This window comes from Falco rusticolus, chromosome 7 (genome assembly GCF_015220075.1).
Source record: "Falco rusticolus isolate bFalRus1 chromosome 7, bFalRus1.pri, whole genome shotgun sequence".
Lineage (NCBI taxonomy): Eukaryota > Metazoa > Chordata > Aves > Falconiformes > Falconidae > Falco > Falco rusticolus.
Genome location: NC_051193.1, coordinates 30,309,271 through 30,328,987, shown reverse-complemented (window position 1 = coordinate 30,328,987; position 19,717 = coordinate 30,309,271). Strand labels below are relative to the sequence as shown.

General features: G+C 43.7%; 1 protein-coding gene across 4 annotated transcripts in view; it reads left to right on the top strand.

The window, feature by feature from the left end:
* SYNE2 (spectrin repeat containing nuclear envelope protein 2) overlaps positions 1-19,440 on the top strand; it is a 185,718-nt gene extending 166,278 nt beyond the window's left edge. For 2 of the 4 annotated variants that reach the window (XM_037393368.1, XM_037393366.1), the window contains exons 97-113: positions 129-291; positions 3,844-4,031; positions 4,191-4,341; positions 4,801-4,983; positions 6,301-6,438; positions 7,348-7,542; positions 8,391-8,658; positions 9,014-9,082; positions 9,880-10,016; positions 10,930-11,059; positions 12,168-12,379; positions 15,006-15,206; positions 15,557-15,685; positions 16,182-16,370; positions 17,071-17,148; positions 17,366-17,412; positions 18,241-19,440. In XM_037393368.1, coding sequence (XP_037249265.1) covers positions 129-291; positions 3,844-4,031; positions 4,191-4,341; positions 4,801-4,983; positions 6,301-6,438; positions 7,348-7,542; positions 8,391-8,658; positions 9,014-9,082; positions 9,880-10,016; positions 10,930-11,059; positions 12,168-12,379; positions 15,006-15,206; positions 15,557-15,685; positions 16,182-16,370; positions 17,071-17,148; positions 17,366-17,412; positions 18,241-18,460 — 2,698 coding nt within the window. In that variant the 3' untranslated portion in view covers positions 18,461-19,440. The remainder of the gene's footprint in view (positions 1-128; positions 292-3,843; positions 4,032-4,190; positions 4,342-4,800; positions 4,984-6,300; positions 6,439-7,347; positions 7,543-8,390; positions 8,659-9,013; positions 9,083-9,879; positions 10,017-10,929; positions 11,060-12,167; positions 12,380-15,005; positions 15,207-15,556; positions 15,686-16,181; positions 16,371-17,070; positions 17,149-17,365; positions 17,413-18,240) is intronic. The other 2 variants (XM_037393367.1, XM_037393369.1) reach the window with 2 other exon arrangements.
* The last annotated feature ends 277 nt before the right edge of the window (positions 19,441-19,717 follow it).

Below are 19,717 nucleotides of genomic sequence, written 5' to 3'. Positions count from 1 at the left end.
AATTTACAGGCAAGAGCTTGGTGCGACAGTAAGTGCATTGCGAAGCCATGCCTGTCATCACCTTCTGCTAACATCCTTTCCACTGATTGCAGATCTTTGTAACAAAATGTTCTTCCTGGTTTGCTTAGGGTGAAGAAACTGAAGGAAACATTTGCTTTTATACAACTATTGGACAAAAACATGAGTAACCTTCGCACCTGGCTGGCCCGGATTGAGTCAGAGCTTTCCAAGCCTGTTGTTTATGACATCTGTGATGATCAAGAAATCCAGAAGAGATTGGCAGAACAGCAGGTGGGAAATGGCAGCAGCTAGAGTAAATGAGCTGAAATGCTGCTGATTACAATTGGTCCTCGTTTAAAATCACCTGTTTCTTTTCTTCAGCAAGGCCTTCTGTTTGCCTTTCGTGGCATGTTCCTGCCAAGATGCGTTATGTGGGAAAATTTTACTTGCTTGCTGTAGGTTCAATATTATGTTGACTTACCCCCACTTCTCCCTTTCCCCCTCCACCCAAAGAGGACAAACACAATACAAAAAAGAGCATTTTTACATTAAGTGCAACTGACCTCATAAGGGTTAGGCAGGGCACGTGCAGTGGGCAAAATACACGAGGACGGTTTGGGCTGACATGAATGAATGCCTGGGCTCCTGCAAAGTGGCTGTGACAGATTGAAGTGCTGTGATTTGATGTATTATCCTCACTGGCTCAGTCCCCTTCCTTGCAGACAGCAGAGCAGGATGTTTGAGCTTTGGAGGGTGGACTTTTGCAAACAGCCCTTTGACTGAGGCCTGATCCAGTGGGCAGGCTCGGAAGATTCCCTCAGGGTTGGGTGAGATGGTGCGTGAATCTGCTGAGGCATAAGTGTGAACCAGCCTAGCGCTGCTGGGTGTTGGTTGAGCGCGTGTAGGCATTTCTCTGAGACGGTGGCTTACCAGGGGGATCTTGAGGATCTAGGCTAGTACTGGAAATGGCAAGGATTGGGCACAGCTATCCCAGCCAAGTAGAAGTGTGAGATGAGTTTGATAGTCCTGCAGTACATTTCTCTCTCCAGCAGCCAGGGAAGGAAAAGGAATTTCTCCAAAGCACAAACGTGCTGGCAGAGTCAGCCTTTGCTCAGGGCTGTGCTGTAAGTACACCCAGGTTCAAAGTGCCTCCTTGGGAAGGCTGAGAATGACCATGGCTGTCATCTGGCCTTTGTGTTAAACAAGAATACTTGCCCTAAAACTGAGGATCAAGAATAACACTGTCAGGTGGGGAAGTTTTCTGACATCTGCCTTTAAGAACACCCGTGGGTGTTCTTCCCATCCTTCCTGTCTTCTCTCTCTGTGGCTGCTGCTTTTGTGTCTTAAGGAAAGATCCCTGAGTGACCCAGACCTGAGGGCTGTGTTCTCTGCTGCTTGATACGGCTCTCCGTCCACTCCTGTCCCAGACATCCCAGGAAGGGCCAGCTCCTCTGTGACAGAGTGGAGATGGCTCCCACGCTCCACTGCAGGAGTTAGTCAAACACCAGAGGCCTGTGCTGAGTGCCTCTGACAGTTTGGTCTGCATTGTGAATGGTGATGTAAACAACGGGGAAATATTTTCTCCCCATCCAAACCTCTTGCATTTTCAAAGACTGTGATAAATTGCCAGGCAGAGAAGAACGTGGGGCACAAAGGAATTGTGTCCAAACTAATTTATTCTTATTATGAGCATTCAAGCTTCAGCTTGCTTTAAGACCCATCATTTGCTGCTCAGAGCTACATACTGCTTTGTTGTTTGGAGTCTGTTTCAAACACAGACCTCTGGGCACCTCTAGACTCCTACTCTAACCTTTTAGCAGGCTGAGTAGGAGAAGACAGCTGGCTAAAAAGACCACAGTAAAAAAAAAAAAAAAAAAAGCAGCCCTCTTTCACTCCACATGAAAGAAACCTTTATCTGAACGTGACAAGTAAAAAGATCTTTCCTGGGTTTAGCCAAACAATTATTTCAGCAAGAGCAGAGTGATGGTGAGAAATACGCCCTACAGGCTTCTTTTATTTGACACCCATGACTGGAAAAGCTTTACCTGTTCAGTCTTGAATAATGACATTTTAAAAGCATTGTGCATCCACAGAGATTTTTATGGCGTGTTTGTTCAATTAAAAGGTGAATATTAATTTTAAGATTTCAAAGCTGTTTCACTAATGTGGAATTCTAGCAGCACCTAGTCTGTTTAAGCTCTCTGCACAATGCTGTGCAGAGTTGAAGGAAAAGTACCTTTTTGGGCTCAGTGAATGTTCCTGGCCCTGTTACTTAGATTGTTGTGTTTGTCTCACTGTAATACGGGTCAGGTCATTTGGAGTAACAGCTTGGAAAACAGCAAGGATTCTGCTTAGCATTATTCCATGAACGCAAGTATGACCAAAACTAATGAGATCATGTCAGCCACACTACCATGTGCAGGTAGAGTGGATTTGTAATCTGTGGTCCAAATTCTTATTTTCACTAAAACAGCCATAAATCCAGTGTAATTTCAGGAATTCAGAAGGGTTTCTCCAGGCAGCAGTAGTGGGGTAGAGCCTGCTCTCAAACGTAGAGCCTGTGTTAAAAAGACACTGCTGCTTCTTGCTCATAAAACAACTGTGAATCCTTAATAAGCTGATAAAAATTATGTTGTGTCTGCTTCTGGCAGTCTCTCATGTATGTAGAGATTTTGGCTTCTACATTCCTTAAAGCCGTACATTACCACAAATCCCACAAGCCAAATTTTGACCAGTTATGGCTCAGCTCTTCTTTCAGGTACTCATGTAACACCACTGACGACTGCCAGTGGCTGATACTCAGCTCCTTGCGACTTGTTGACTTCTGGGAAGATCTTCCTTCAACTCCTTTTTACTACAGGCTGTGTCTGTTGGGGGGGGGTTATTTGGTTTGTTTTGGTTTGGTTTTGTAAGTCTAGAGCAAAACCAGTTCTGCTTCATCTGTTCACTGGAATCAGTAATCCCATTATTTAATGGGAGTTCCTGTTCACTGTTGTCGGAAAAGTTTGTTTCTTGTTTTAGTGTGACTCAAGCAAAAGTCTCCCTGTCCTTCATTATGAACACCGGAAATGGGTTGAAAAAGATGGAAATGTATAGACACTGTAATTTCATTAATATTTACAGTTGGTAGCATTGTACAGAGCTGCCTTTTCAATAAGAACTATTTAGCTAAGGCTTTCTTGTTATTTAATCAATTGTTATTTAATCACATTGACTTTAGAGTAGTTACAGGTACAGAATGCAAGGCCAGACTATGCTGGAGATGCAGGCTCTGGAGAGGAAAACGGTTGTGTAGATTAGACAAAGGGTCTTTTCCAGACCTTTTGAAATAGTCTGTCAAAACAGGAGCTCTACAAGAGGGGGTAACAAAGGTAGTGTAACACCAGCTGCTTGTGTGCTGTGTTTCGTGATGCCAGCCTGTGATCATATATATGGTCACTAAAGTACACGTACTACGAGTTCTTTGTCAAGTCTTACAGCGTAGCAAGCTGATATGAGACACGGTCATCTTGTACTGTCAAAATTGGCCAGTATGTGTTTACAGTATGTGTAAGGTTTGGATTTTGAATACACATTAAAATTGTCCAGACTGTTAAGGAGAAGATGGAGGTTTCACCAAGAAACCAAAGCTGGACAATCCCTTTTTGCATGGCAGTTCTGTCCTGACCTATCAGCCTGTTATCTGCACAGCTCATCCTGCAAGTCTGTTTTCTAAAGCTGAATAAGCTTTTCCTGACACACAAATGACTGTTTCCCCATCCTCTGCAGCATTTTGAAAAGGTATGTCTGAAGTCTAGCAGTGCATGTTTCCTTCTGCTCAAACTGTTCTTTTGCTAATGGCAGGATCTGCAACGAGACATAGAACAACACACTGCAGGGGTGGAATCCGTGTTTAATATTTGTGAAGTCCTGCTACACGATTCAGATGCGTGTGCTAATGAGACAGAGTGTGACTCCATCCAGCAGACTACCAGGAGTTTGGACAGACGGTGGAGAAACATTTGCGCCATGTCTATGGAAAGGCGAATGAAGTAAGTCTCTCTTTCTTACCCCTTCTAAGGGAGCCTGTGGCAGCATTTTGAAGAAACTCTGTAGCTTTTGCCACAAGCTGAATTTTGAAGAAGAAAAAAACCCCAAAATTAATAGTTTGCTTGTGATAAAACCTTTCCATTTTTGCATCTCCCTCCCAGAATTGAGGAAACCTGGCACCTGTGGCAGAGATTTTTTGATGACTATTCTCGCTTTGAAGATTGGCTAAAATCATCTGAAATGATAGCCGCAAAGCCTAATTCTTCAGAGGTTTTGTATACACATGCAAAGGAGGAGCTGAAGAAATTTGAGGTGAAAAAGTGGAAAACTTCATTGTTTTTACGCTCAGCACCAGGCTGCATGGTCAGGCTGCTCAATACTTCTTGTCCGTGTGAAATGCCTGGATCACTGAAAAACACCAGTTTGACAGTGGTGGTATAGAAAACGTAAATAATTCAGCCAGTGTGTGGCTGCTAGGTGTCTGGCTGATTTATTTGTCTCCAGATTTTATTTTTTTTAATGTGGAGAATCCAGTGCTCTGAACTGACAAGCTCCTGCTTGTAAGTTCAAGGTTTGTTTTTTATGGGCAGGAGACCTTTGTGGGTTGACTATGGGGTTTTTTCCCCCCTTCCTTTTCCTAATCAGTGAAGTCATGGCAGTTGGAAGGTCTCTTTTTAAGGGGAGGGCATCATCATCTCTCTTGATGGATATTATCAGACAGATCCTTTCTCTTAGCAGCAAGGGAACTGAGTTCCTTGATTTGCCTTGCAGGCATTCCAACGGCACGTTCATGAACGATTGACTCAGTTGGAGCTGATCAATAAGCAGTACAGGCGTCTCGCCCGCGAGAACCGTACAGACTCGGCCAGCAAGTTGAAGCAGATGGTACACGAAGGCAACCAGCGCTGGGATAATCTCCAGAAACGAGTCGCTGCCATTCTGAGGAGACTCAAGGTGATTGCACAGTGGGGTGAGAGAGTAAGGAGCACTTGCAAGTTTCTGTAGGAATTGCCCAAGGGCAATGCATGTTCCTGGAGCAACTCCCTTGCGTTGGTTTGTGCCTGGAGTTACCAGTGTAGGAGAGCAGCTCTGGAAAGGTCACCAAGTTCCTGGCATAAGTGTGTCCTTGGTAGATGGGTTCTTGGTAGCTGAAGAAGCACAAGGGAAGAATGGGTGCAATTTTTGGAAGGTGTCTTGCAGGCCTTACTGCGTCTATCCCACTCTCCTTTTACCCAGCCTTGTCATGGGTGGATGTGTTTGTGCACTTGCACCTTTCTGTAAATAAGAGGCAGAGAGACAAAAGGGCCCCAGTGCAGGCAGGGTTTGGAGTTTACAACACGGCTCTATTTTATGCCCTGTTATGATTCACCCAGAAGGTTTTAAACATGGACATGTGATGGAGAGGCACGATGCTGTCACCAGCTCCTGCTCTGCTCTGCCTGACAGAGGAACGTTGTCAAAGAGTGTATTTGTGACACTTTAAAGAGGTGTCCTGCTTGTGGAGGTAAACTGATTTCTGGGCAGATACTCTGTGCTGTGCCCAGGGGCAAATTTGTCACTGCCTGATTTTAAAATGCAGCAGTGCTGCAAGCGGTTGACAGGGAAAACTATTAGATCTCGAAAGTCTGTGGATGAGACTGTGAGAGCGCTGATGGAGTTTGGTCTGTGCAGTTCAGGAGTGTTGTGTTTGGGGTGGCATACGATGCCCCTCCTGAACAGCAAATCCACTGCAAGCTGCATGTCTGTTGGCAGCTTCTGCGGGAGATGGCAGCAGAGAGAGCTCCTGGCTGCCTGCCAAATGACGCATTAATTACACTGGTGTGGTCATCCATGATCCAGCTTCTCTATTGTTTTACTGATTTTAATGTCATAGCCTTAATACTTGTAATTAGAGATGAGGCTTGCTTCCTTTGCCTGTCTTCTAAATTTAGAACAGGTTAGATGTTAAACCTGAGTCCAAATAACTGTTAGTTACACTGCTATAATGATGTGGGAGAAGGTATATGGTGTGGAAGCAAGAATATAATCCCATAGAAGCATCTTGCATTGCTGAAGTTTTGTTCCCTCTCCTATATGAATAGCGTACTAACATAGGACACTTTGCTCCAGCGTCGGTAACGAAGGGGACAGTTTTTGTACGTGGCATGCTGCCCTGAAGGCCTTTAAGGTGAACAGCAGTTTTGAAACAAAACACTGTTTTCAGAGGGCTCCCATGACCATCTTTTTTTGTAGCTGAAGTCTTATAACACTGGCTTCCTTCTTCCTGTTCAGCACTTCACCAGTCGGAGAGATGAGTTTGAGGGGCTGAGAGAAAGCATCCTTGTTTGGCTCACAGAAATGGACCTCCAACTGACAAACGTGGAGCACTTCTCAAAAAGTAACTTTGATGACAAAATGCGTCAGTTAAATGTACGTATTCTTAGAAAGCAGTTGTTTAATACAGCCCAGCTGATCTTACTGGGCTGCCCTCTCTTGACAGAATCATCTGCTTTTCTGGAACTTCACAATTGCCAACAGATTACTGTAGGGCTATATTTCTTTTAAGACACCAGTAAATCGTTAAGACTTTTACCCTCTGAATCAAGATTAAACTGTACAGTATTTAAATTTAGCTTCAGTGTTCAAGTTCAGTTCTATCCTGCCATTTTCTCCCAACACCGGCTGTCAGTGACAGTGATATCTGGCCTGGAAAGGACATTACATCTGGCACACGTGTGTTAACAGTAAAAGCTACGTTCCTATATTCAGGTGCTTTTTTTCTGTTGAGATTTTTTCTGAATTAGCATTAAGGTAGGATCACTCCTCTGAGTGCATTGTTTGTAGCTGCGACTTTCAACAGAAATAAGACAGCAGGCACGTGAGTGATTCTAAAGAACATACTAGTTCCTTGCTGCCTGCTTATATGCTGGTTTCTCCTTTCCCCCTCTGCTGTTAATTGTTTTGGGATGTAGATTTACCATTGTGTAAGCTAGAGGCCCAACCAGCCAAACAGACTTCTTTGTTACTGAGGAAAGATTGTATGTACCTGACAGAAGAATAAACTGATTAGTTAAACTCGTTTCGTGATCCCCTGCAGGCTCAGGACACTGCAATCATTGACGTACACGTGGGTGGAAAATGTCACTTCCATTGGAACTGTAGTACTGCTAATAAAACAAACCTCTGTACCTCTTGAGTAAAAAGATATTTGCCCAATGAAGTTAAACAACAATGTCAAATTGTTGCTTTTCTTTCACAGTAGTGAGCAAGAAAAGGACAAACCTTAGGCTGGAAAGGGGTATTGCAGAAGTAATTATTTTTCTTGTCTGTTCCAAATAGGGTTTCCAGCAGGAAATAACACTAAACACCAATAAGATTGATCAGCTCATCGTTTTCGGGGAGCAGTTGATTCAGAAGAGTGAGCCTCTGGATGCTACCCTGATTGAAGGCGAATTGGAGGAACTTCATCGCTATTGTCAGGAGGTGTTTGGGCGAGTTGCTCGATTCCATCAAAGGCTGACGTCAAGGCATCCTGTAAGAAGCAACAGTTGTTTAGATGCTTTGGCAAGATTTTGGTGTTTGAACTGCAATGCTCATTGCTTATCCCTAGCAGCTTGACTGAGTGGTTTGAGCTCAAAGGGGTCAGGAGCTCTTCAGCAGTTGTGCCAGCTTTGCTAAATTTTTGTCGCCAGCCTTGTCTCCTTACAGGTCTCCTGTTGGGACTTCATCAGCAGAATCTGGCTAATAGTGTGGAAGTAGTTAACGGGATTAATATTTAGGTAGTAGTGGTTTGAGGGTTTTAAAAGTGGTTTTGGTGTTTTTAATATCACTTTGTGGTCTTTAATTTCAGTAGCATACTTAGAATATCTCTTTATGGATTTGTTTGCAAGGCTCCATCTGTCCACTTTCTTGTGAGAACCCTGAATGGGGAACAGCATGCTCTTTACTTTTCACTGGGAACATCTAGATGATTCTCAGTTTGCTTTGGCTCAAAAAGAACAAACATCTATTAGAAAGCTGGGTAGAGGATGTAACGTGAACATCTGCAAGTAGCTGTTCACCCCTGCCTGAGCATCATTTCATTGCTGACCTGCGCAGTCCATTTGGCGCTTGGTACCCTTCCCTGCAAACTAGAGAGAGATGTTATGGTGGTGGTTGAGTGTCTTGAAAGAAGGGAGGTAGCTGCTGATGCAAGGATCATTTTGGCAAAAGAAGGAGGCAGAAATGGTGCTTCCCTTTAATTTTAGCCACATAGTCTTTGATTACTGCAGCTGACTGCAAAACAGTCCTTAGTAGTACTGTGTGGCTCAGTCATTAGCTTATTGAGCAGTTTAGATCTATTGTAAATCTTATTAACATGCATAATTGTTACTTATTTTTAGGGATTGGATGATGAAAAAGAGTCCTCTGAAAATGAGACAGATCCAGAAGACTCTGGAGAAATCCAGAATGATCCCTGGCATAAGAAGGCCTCTGCAGCACAGTCCCTTGGCCAGCTTATGCCCCCTGCTCAAGGTCATGAAAGATCAGGCTGTGAAACCCCTGTCAGTGTTGACTCCATCCCACTCGAGTGGGATCACACAGGTGATGTGGGAGGTTCCTCCTCTCCTGAAGACGAAGAAGAAGCAACATACTACAGTGCTCTGTCAGGTGAGAACCGATCGCCAGCTGTTTGTTTCGACATGGACAATTGCAGGATGTCCCTGTGTGGGAGGGGAGGGGGGGTGAGGTCTTGCTCCCACGTTGTTGGTTGGTTTTCGAGGTACTGTTAATAGATGTGGGCAGTCTCATCTCTCGGATGCCTTGATGAAGGGAGTGGCATTGTCTAAACCAAACTTATATTTTCAGAAACAAGGTTTTTAGAAACATTACTTTTTAAGAATGTTTGAAAGTAGTACCAACACCCTATTTTGCTCTTTGTCTTTGCTGTCCCTCATTGTTTCACTTGTTTTTAACAGTTGGAAAATATTGAATAGTGAGGAAAATGACATTATTCTTTTTTCAGATGTAGAAATCACTGAAAATCCTGAGGCATATCTTAAAATGACCACAAAAACTTTGAAAGCATCTTCTGGTAGGCACCTGCTAATGCATGTGTCTGAACATGGCAATCTCCCTGTGCTGCACGCTATATTCCTCAACCTCTCTCATACGTAATGTCTGACTTCCTGCCTTGTGTGGACACCATGTCTCATCCTGTCATGGTGTTCGTACGCTGCAGTATTCACATGTACATTAAAAACAAGTCAAGAACATATCATTTAGATTTTGCCTGGTAAATGCCAAGGTGGTTAACGTGCATTTCATTGTATTGATCCAAAGTCTTTTGGTACTTTCTTGGTGGTTTGCTCTGGGTAGTATCACTTGTTTGGTTGTTTCTGATTTTGATTGCGTAATTACTGAAGACATTAGTTCCAACTCTGCAAGTATTTCTGGTGTTTTGTGCATGACAGAACTGTGTACGTCCTGTCTGTTAAATCCGGATCAAACATTCTCCACACAGGGACGTGTCTATACTTGTCCCTGCTGGCATGCATTGCAGATGTGTGATAGTATTGTTGGGATGCAAACTTTGCAAACCCACAGTGCAGCCTTTTTATTTTTTGAATATTCATACATGCATTCAGGCATTTTCCAGAAGAAAACAGAATGTCCATAACTGCATGGCTCTCATCTCATTACCTTTGAAACACTGTGGACGTTTTGCAAATGTGCATGCTTTGCAAGGAAAGCTGCAAAACTGTCATTTTTATGCCATAACTTGATGCCATTTTATGCAGAGCGCTTTCTAACTTAATACAAAGCAACAGCTTCCTTGTGGAGCTGGAATTTTGCACTCATGGCATATGGTTTTGGTTTTATTTGTTCCAGAAAAGTCTCTTTCAGAAGCTCATCCCTGGCATTCCCCAGATAGCCCAGTCTGCAGGAAACGCCGATACCACCAGTCAAAGATTGCTGGAAATGTGTTGTCTGGTCCAGAGACGAGTACTCCCTATAAGCCAGACTATGTGAGTTGGAGGCTCTACGGGCACTGAACCACTACTACACAGTCTGTTGTTCCTGTGTTACTCCCCCCTCTCCCCTCCTCCAGCATCAAGGAAGAGATCAGCCGTGGGGTGGGGGCAAATGTTCACTTTATGCAAGCTTAGACATTATTTCTGGTGGGTCAGATAACCAGTGAGAGTCTCTATCCCCTCACTAAATAGCTTTTTTAAAGCAATTCAGAACAATTGTGGTAAGCTTCTAATCACAGTCAGTATCTGGAGCAAATTAGCTCCTCCGTTGTCATAGGGCAAGTCTAGGTGAATTCACCCACCACCGCCGCACCCCAGAAGGAGAGAGCTGAATACATTCCTTGATACTTTCTGACATGCTTCCCTTTCCGAAGCAGGCCAATTTGAAGGGCCCTTTTCTAGCATGCAGGCCACCATGTAACTTGCTTCTGGGCACTAAAAAGTGTGCCCAAGTGGCTATTGTTTGTTGGTGCCTCAGCCCTGGTGGCTGGGGGCCAGCCGTGGCTTCACCAGCAGCTGCCAGGCTCAGTGGATCTGGACCAGTTGTCAGCGAAGCTGGTACTGGTATCTGGTTGCTTTTGTCATCATTAATACAGTCTTAGAGCATTAGAGCCAATATTGCCAAGACCCAAAAGCCAGCAAAGAGCGTCTGGTACATGTCATGCAAAAGCAATTAATTTGCTGGGTCCAGGCTCGTAATAATTAGCATCACTATGGTTTGTGTTTGTTTACTGAGAAGGCACATAGAGCCATTGTATAAGCTGTTAGCAAAGATTCAGAAGTCCAGTGCTAAATCTGACACGCAAGAGCTCAGTGGCAGCCCAGACACCCCAAAGGATCACAAATTCAGTTTGACCTTTGACGGCTTGTTAACGTGCAGGGCTTACCCACCAAAATGTTGTTCCAGGTGAAGCAGCTCAGCTGTGCAAGCAGCAGCAGCAGCAATAAGGAGAAAATTCCTTCTGCCAACATGAGCGATGAAGAACCCCAAGATGACCAAGAGCTTGTGAATATAGCAGCTGCAGGGAAGCAGCCAGGTACAGAGCATTAGGAGTGGCTTTGGTGCTGTAGTGTTTGTCCTGTGGCTCTGCGGGGACACAAAGCAGAGGTGTCACAAAGGCAGTACATTTGCCTTGAGAAGGAGAGAAGTAAACCACTATTCTCTAAATTCATATATTTTGCTAAGATCCACTGAGCTGCCTTCTCAACCTGATACTGTCCAACTTGCGTTTGCTGTTCTAAGCTTTTGCAATTTCTGCCAGAATTGAGATTTTTATTACTCATATTTCAGCCTCTTTGCTGTTTGGAATGAATGGGAACAATTTCACTTTTGTGTAATACTGAATACTTCAAAGACTTTTAATCAGATTTCAAACCAAAGAAGTGTGTCTCTGTCTAAAAAAAGATTGCTGTAGGTTTTCTCAGTTATTGGTACTCCATATAACAAGATGCTACAGCTCCCATTTACAGAAATGTTTTGTCAAAGCTGGTAATATATTCTGTTCTTCACTGTCTTCACTGTGGTACTTTCTTCCACAGAGGCCAACAAGCTGGTTCTCTTAACCTTTTAAGATCTCATTCCTGCTTTCAGGTGCTTGAGATGCTAGTAATACATCCGTACTGCAATCACTAAAGCGAATCAAGTGATAAAAAGAAGACTGAAGCTGTATGCACCAGCTCACTTTGTCTTTGGTCTCACAGATGGACCAGGGTTGGGGCCCATGCATGGGATGAACGGGAAAACCGCTGAGAAGGGCTTAGATGCCCTTCCAGAAATAGTGTTAGTGATTGCACAGGTGGCATCTCCAGCTCCTTTAGCACTGAATTGATGAAACATAAACCCAAGTCCTAAACTACTGGACCATACTTTGTCCCGTGATGAATTTTAGTGTCTGCAAAATCACAACTGGGCTCATTGAATTCTGTTTCCTTAGATTTGCTCTGTTCTTCCATGTGAATTAAAACATCGATTAATGTGATGAAAATCCTGTGTAGCATTACTGTCTGGGTAACAGTAATACATGGTAGCAATTATTTGGCCTTGAGTAGACCGGAAAATAATTTGCTGGTAAAACTCTGTGTATCTGTTTCACACACTCTTCACCTTACTGAAGATTTAAATGTTTGTTGTTCTATCATTTGTAGGCATTATTGATAGATGGGAGCTCATCCAAGCTCAAGACCTCAGAAATAAACTTCAGATGAAACAGAAATGGCAGCAGTGGCAGCAGCTGAACTCAGATCTCGGCGACGTCTCTGCTTGGCTTGATAAAACTGAGGAAAAGTTGGAAGAACTGCAAAAAATGAAACCTCCAACCAGCATACAGGCATTGGGACAAAGGGTCAAGAAATTGGAAGTAAGTTATGGCATACTGAGAAGTGGGATTTCAGGATGCCGATGCTCTTTATCATTGTCCTTATGCTCCTAGGATCTGTCGGCAGCATATGCCACAAAGGAGCTAAGCTGTTTTCAGCCAAGAGGAGTGAGAGGGTTGTTAAGCAGGGTGGTTCTGTCTTCATCTGCAGAGATTTGACGGCAGTGTGGCTGCGTACAACAGGCAGCGAGGCTGAAATGAAGCGCTCTCCCTTTATTTTACTGCAGACACTTTATTCTCTGTCAAACAAAACATTCAGCCCCAAACATCTCTTTTTAGGCCTTTTAGTTTAGAAAACAAACATACAAAAAAGCTATATAATGAAGGCATAAGACTCCCCAGCTGCCTAGGGTCAGGCCTTGCCTTGGGAGGCTGGGTATTCTGAGCAGCAATATTGGCATTTTTTCCTGGTTCTGTGCCATTCCCCTCTATGCAAACCAGAAACAGACTGAAAATTATTTGGGTCTACAGGCTACAAAGTTTAGGCTGTTGTTGGGGTTTTTAAAATTCAATTAATCTGGCAGGGGGCAGCAGGGGAAGGTGGTTTGTAGTTCCAACAGGGAGACTGAGAAAGATCTGCTCTAAAGCTGTCTTTTTGAGCAATACGGTGTCTGCAAAAAATCTTAGCTCTAAATAGCACCTTTGGCCAGTATTTGAAGTATTTCAAAATGTGCAGTTGCCTTTTTTTGCTTAGCAAATGCAGATTTCTCATTGAATATAATGCATTAGTTAAAAATCAAAATAAATTCAGTCACTGTTAATCTTCAGCCAAGTAATAGAACAGTTAGAGAGACAATAACGTGAACATTCATCAGCATATATGGTCACGTTATGTTGCCTGCTATGACTCTCGGCTTCCATAAATTAGGACGAGGTCAGGTCTGCAAGTTGAACCAGCAGGTTATCAGGGTACACATAAGTGTGAGGTTGCCAGGACTTAAGTAACAAAATGCCTCAGGCTGAAATCGGAGAGAGCAAGTGTTCCTAATGCTTGTGGGAGTGCAGACCCTGTCTGCTCACCCCTCTGCCAGCAGCCTCGTACGGAGTCACCCAAGTCCTGAGGCTGCTAGTCAGTCTGGCGTTACACTTTGGGATGATGCTCACAAATAAGACACTCTGCAGGGCAGAGGGGGGATTCCCTGTGTGCTGAGAGCATACTTAAGCCTACAGGTCCTTGAGCAGTCATTAGGCCAGGGAGAATAACTGCACCCCAGTGCATGACTCCAGGAAGAACGACTCTGATTCCATCAGCCAGTCTGGCTTAGGTGCCAAGCACTTAGGGAAGGTTTGGTGATGCCTTGCAGGTGGAGGGAGGAGCTTCCCTTCAGGCTGGAGGTGGGTGCCTGACCTCTTCAAGGAGCAGAGCTTCACTTCTCTTTTCCTATGGCTGTCAAAAAGAGCCAACACCCTCTTTAAGACATGGATTTCATGAGGTATCAGGACATCCCAATTGCCCTGGATAAGGGTAAAGCCAGTCTGGCTGCAGACTGGCTTACTGGTGTTTAGAAGTCTGTGATGGACCGTTTGTATTGTCTGATATTGAAAGAAACTTTGTTGTTTGAAGAAGGGAGACAGGTTTCTTTGTTGGGTGAAATGTAATTTAGACTAGCGGTTTTCAACAAGTGGGATGCAGATCTTGAGAATATATAGATGGACACACTTAGTTAGAAAGGCTGTGAAGAAAAGCAATCTGAGCTGTGTTGATTATAGGACTCATCCTGAAGCTCTTTTCTACTGCAAGAGCCTACAACTTGAAAAAGACTGAGTACCCTTGATTCAAACCGTAAACATCTTGAGGGTATGAAGTATTGTTTGGCATTCTATTTTTTAAAAAACTTCAAAAATACTTCAGGCTCTACTGTAACGTAAAGGTGGTTAAGATGATACAGCCATGAATTTGCGAATTCCATATTCTTTCCCCCTGCAATTTTAAGGGAGAGGAGGAAAGCAGGCAGGACTGCAATTCAGGGGACTCTTGACAAGTCATGTCAAGGAAATGTCAAGAGAAATGGGCTGACAGAAACTCTTGACTAGGGAGGAAAAAAAAAATTTCTCATGATGGGGTGGCCTGGTGTGGGACCAGGGGCCCAGAGGGGATGATGAGAATCTCCATCCTGTGAGATACTCAAAGGATGAGGCCCTGAGCAGCCTGCTCAGAGTAGGAAGTTGGCCCTGCTTGGAGCAGGAGGATGGAGTACAGACCTCCAGATATTCCTTCTGGCATTATCTAGGATTCTGAAGTGGTAAAACCTTTATAAATCAAGGGGAGACACCATGGGATGACCTATGGGAATTCTTGTCCAAATGTCAGAGAAAGAAACAGCTCAGAGGAATGAAGGGCAGCTGTGGATTAAGCCATAATGCCTGTGACTTAGGGAGAAGCACAAGCCCAGGCAGATTTGTTTTCTTCGAAGTGGAGGTTTTGGCATTAAAAACAATAACACAAAAACAGCCACCTACCTTAATATGTTCCTTAGCAGTATCAGGAAAGTTGCCAGATTCAAACAGCTTTCCCCAATACCTGTGAATCTTTTGAGGGCATAGTTTTATTGTAAATAAACAACATGTTTTTCATCATTCATAGAAGCTCCTAATCTTTTTCTACCAGGACATTCTTAAGGCATTTGATAACTACAGGGCAGTGATGCTTTCCATTAACCGGAGCAGCAAAGAATTCCAGGAAGCGGATAGCACAGAGCTCAAAGAGCTTCAGAACAAGCTTCAGAAGGTGAACTTGCACTGGGAGACAGTCGCTCATGTACTGAACAACTGGAAGAAGGGTTTACAACAAGCCCTACTGCATTGCCAGGTGCATATCACATGCCAGCTTATAAGGGAAAACTCCTCTTTTGGGTGCTACTGAGAGGTAGATATGGGGGGGCGAGAGCAGAGGTGTAATTCCTGCACATCAGAATGCAAGACACTTAATTTTCTTACAAACTTGACGGTGTTGGGTTAAAGGATTTGGTAAAAATATCTGTTGACTGGATAATACCCTTTTATTACACATAGTTTAACTAGATTGCTGTAGCCTCGTTAGTGCTGATTTTCTTGTTGGCTTTGCCTAATCTGGGCTGGTAATTCTGTTTGTAGGCAAAGCCAGGTGAAAGCAGTGTAAAGGTGGTTTTTCTCATATGTGCAAATCTTTTGTTTCTCTAGGACTTCCATGATCAGAGCCAAAAACTAACCCTGTGGTTAGCAAGTGCCGATAGGCGAAGGGATGAAGCACAAATCACAGATCCAAATGCTGACCTCAATACAATACTGAAAAGCCAGAAGGAGCTCATGGTGAGTGTGGTCTTAAATACAGCGCCTCAGCCCTTCCAGTGAGTCCGTGGCTCTCGCCACAAAACAAAGAGCAGTATGTTTATTTCTCAAGATGCCTGCAGCCTGTCCACAAACCTGCTGTATTCAGGCATGGGGCTGGTTTCTGAAATAGATTAAGAGATTGCCTAGATGAGGTGGGTTTTTTCTATAATTACGCATCATAATTAGGTTCCTTACGAACAGTCTCTATGCTGGAATAAGGCTTATAATTTCCAAGAGTCATTGCCTTTTCCATATGGATTAATTACTGCTAGAACTATTTCTAAATGTTATTTCAAGCAGGTACAACCAGTCTCATCAAGAGAACTTCATTTCGTACGTAGCTGCAGTAGCCATTCCTATGCATTGTGGGTTCTCAGGCAGGTTGAGTGTTCCTTAAAGCCTTCCTGAATCCCTCTTTCTGTGGGAAGTTGAAAGTAACAGTCTTTTGCTCTGTTCTTTGTTTGTTTGTTCTAAGCAACTGGAGAAAGAGCTGCTGGAACAACAGCGTAACATAAGCCCTCTTCAAGAACTCACTGCTTCCCTGCTGCCTAAGTCCCAAGGTGATTGCATTCAAGATGGTGAGAAGGTCCATGTAATTGGAAGTAAACTGAAACGGCTTACTGAACAAGTTTCAGATGACTTAAAAACAATACAAGGAAATCTGGTGAGTCAGCGTTTCAATACTTAAGTCATGAATCTTTCTTACTGAAAAGTAACGACATACCAAGAGTAAAGGTATTTGTAAAAGACTGACTTAAAACTTCAGTACTTCCAGCAATAGAAGCTGAAAAAAACCAGTTAAGTCTGGTGTCTGGGATGGGACATCTGGCTATAGGAAAAACCTGAGCACCACGAGGCGAGTACGGTATCGAAAGGAATTGCCCAGAGTGGTTGCACTATCTCCATCCTTGAGGGGCTTGAAGAGGAGATGGGATAAAGCTCTGAGTAAGGCTTTTGGTCTGGCCTCATAGCTGACCTTGCTTTGAGCAGGCAGTTGGACTAGCTGAACTTCCCTGAGGTCCCTTCCAGCCTGAATTACCCTGTCATCCATACCAAGTATCACACTAGGAGCGTGCAGCAAACACATAGGAGTTGTAGCTCGTGGCAGTGCATTGCCCATCCTGGGCAGAGATGGAGATATTTTCGAGTTGGTACCCGTACGCCCCTGTTCCATTGTAGTTCCTTTGGGCTGTCACAGGAAAGCATTTCTTTATGCTGGAGAAGTGGAGGCGCTGGTTACGTACACCTGCAGAAGCAGTGGGCCGGGCCCCTGCAGAGGGGCAGTGCGGGATGGCTCTTTGCACTTCATCTGTTGTGAGTTTTGAACATGCATTTTTAAAGGGGATGGTGTGGTTACCTTTCAGGATACCAAATCGTTCCTGCTGCTTCCAGACAACTTGGTCTCCAGAGTCCATAATTCATCCAGCCCTGCTATGACAAAGGCAAGTTGGTTTTTTTTCCTAATATTCTGCTATCAGCTTATAGCATATTTTGACACATTTAGCCTGAAAGTTCCTCAGATGGTCAAAGGTAAATATGGCTTTTTAGATGCATGTACGTTATTACAGAATTGACAAGAGGACTTTTGAATCTTTTTGAGAAAGAGAAATTCCTTGTAGTTTCTGAAACCTGGATACTAAAAGCTGTTTCTCTCAACAGCACAGCGTAAGGAGAACGGCAGATGGCAGAAACGGCAGCAGCACCAGGTATGATTGTATATTCACCTGTGATCTCTTGAAGGATAGTGTAAATGGCAGAGGTGGGCCGAGTGCCAGCAGAAACCTTGGCAGCTGTTCCTCACAGGCTGACATACAGGTGGAGATGGTTTCTGCCTACCTGTAGTGGCTGCTCTGCCCACCAGCTCTGGGCTGGACCACGGTGAATGGTTTTCTTTAGCCCTCCTGCTCCTAGACCTCGGCACCGACCTGCAACCTTGGCTTCTCTTTACTCTTGAGGAAATCATTTTTGTGTCAAAGGGGGGAATGTTTTCGTTTGAAATCTTCCTTTAATTCCACCAGCATACCTGAAAAGAAAAACTTGCAGCTTAGAGCCACTAATTAAAAACAGGCCATGAAGGACAAAGGGAGACCTTCACCTTACATTACATTAGGACCTGTTCAAAGGACACGCCAGTAGCGCCGAGGCAGGGCAGAGCCTAGCCGCTCTGAGCGGTGGCTTTCCTTTGCACTTCAACGTGTGTTTAGGGTGATTTGTTTGTCTCCTGGGAAAAGTTAAGTTTGCATCTGAAAAGTAGGTAAAAATGCACTGATCTAAGCCATTACAAATAAATGTTTCTTCTTTGGTAGAAAGGACAATAAACCCAAACCAGCAGCTCGGCTTCCTGTTGAGCAGTCTGGCGGGCTTTCCAGTTAGTTAGTGTGGTTACTGCGCGCTGCATTCTCCTGTCGCTGTGCAGCCACGCACCTTGCAAGGGTAGGGTCAGCCCTAGAGAGGAAGTTAAAACAACTTGTTCAATTCAAACTTTAAAGTGCCTTTTTAATTCTTTTTTCTTTTTTTCCCCCCCTTTTTTTCAGAAGCGAAAGCAACAACAATCAAGCAACTCCTCAGTCTTCCTCCTTCTTTTACCGCGTGTTACGAGCAGCTTTACCTTTCCAGTTGTCCTTTCTAATCCTTTTACTTTTGGCTTTCATGGTTCCCTTTTCTGAGGAAGACTACAGCTGCACCCGGGCAAACAACTTTGCCCGTTCTTTCTCTCTCATGCTGGTGTACACCAACGGGCCTCCACCGACTTAGAAAGCAACGTGTGAGTCTTCACCATCTCTGCAGTGCTTTCTTCGTGCTGCCAACATTCGTCAAGCAATGATGTCACACAATTGGATAAAGGAACTTTTGTGCTGTTAGTTGACTCCTACAGCACCCTTATATCCTAAAGGAAGCCTCGCGTTTATAAGCCTCCTTTTCTTGTTGCAGGGAACGTGTTAAATTTCACATCTCAGAATTTATATCTTGACAAAATTTCAGTGGTTTTGTAAGGAAAATGAACTTTTTCTATAGATTTTTAAACTGTAAGCAACCCGCTTTATACTTTAATGCAATAGGTACACTATTTTATAGGTGCAGTACTCTTAAGCTTGCAAGGTGATTGAATACTGAGTTATTAGGTGCAGAAACTACATCACAGTAATCTTAAACACAGTAGTCTATCTCAGGTTAGCATGCAGACGAGCAGTTGAAGAGGCACTTTGCATAAAATGATTACCCCACATATTTCACGTTACCTGTATCTCTTGGGTCTGTAGTCACTTGGTGGAAACAAAAAAATTGACGTCTCTTTGAATCTTTGTTATTAGTATTGTGTTTTATTCATCTGACACGTTCAATAAAAGGATGCATATTTGTTTTGTTTAACAAACAGCGTTTTTGTGGTTAGGACTGCTGTGTCGTCTTTTTATACTACCTCTGAAATAAGAAATTGCTGCATTGCTTGGAAATGGTTTACAATGCACATATTTTCTAGATGAACATGATTATGTCAGCTATCCCTGATGTATACAAATAATGTAATGACTTTTTTTAATGAAAGATTTTTTCTGGTTTTAACCTGCTGAAGAATGTACAGTATCATGGGAGAGAATTGTGCATTTTTATAAGCTTCATCTTTAAAATTAAACTGACACTTGAGCAATGGCTAGAGAAACACTGTGTACGGTCAGCATTGCCATTGCTTCTCGGTTGTACGGTTGGAGTACTGTCATTAAAATTTTGCCCATGTCTGTAGGGACTATCAGTGTATCTGGGGGGTGGGGGGGAGGGGCGGCTACCAGCGCTACGATCCAACAGTGCTGACCCTTCCACTCCTGTACAGGTCAACTTACTTGCATGCTAACACAAGTGTCAGAAGAAGCATGACCACCCTCTTGCTTGTTGGAGCAAGAGATGAAAAATTCAGACGTGGAGCCTGTGATACTCTCCTTTGCAACTGCCTGGAACTTCCTGGAGGAAGAACATGAAGGTAAACCAACCAATGCTTATTAGTAGTTCAAAATGCTG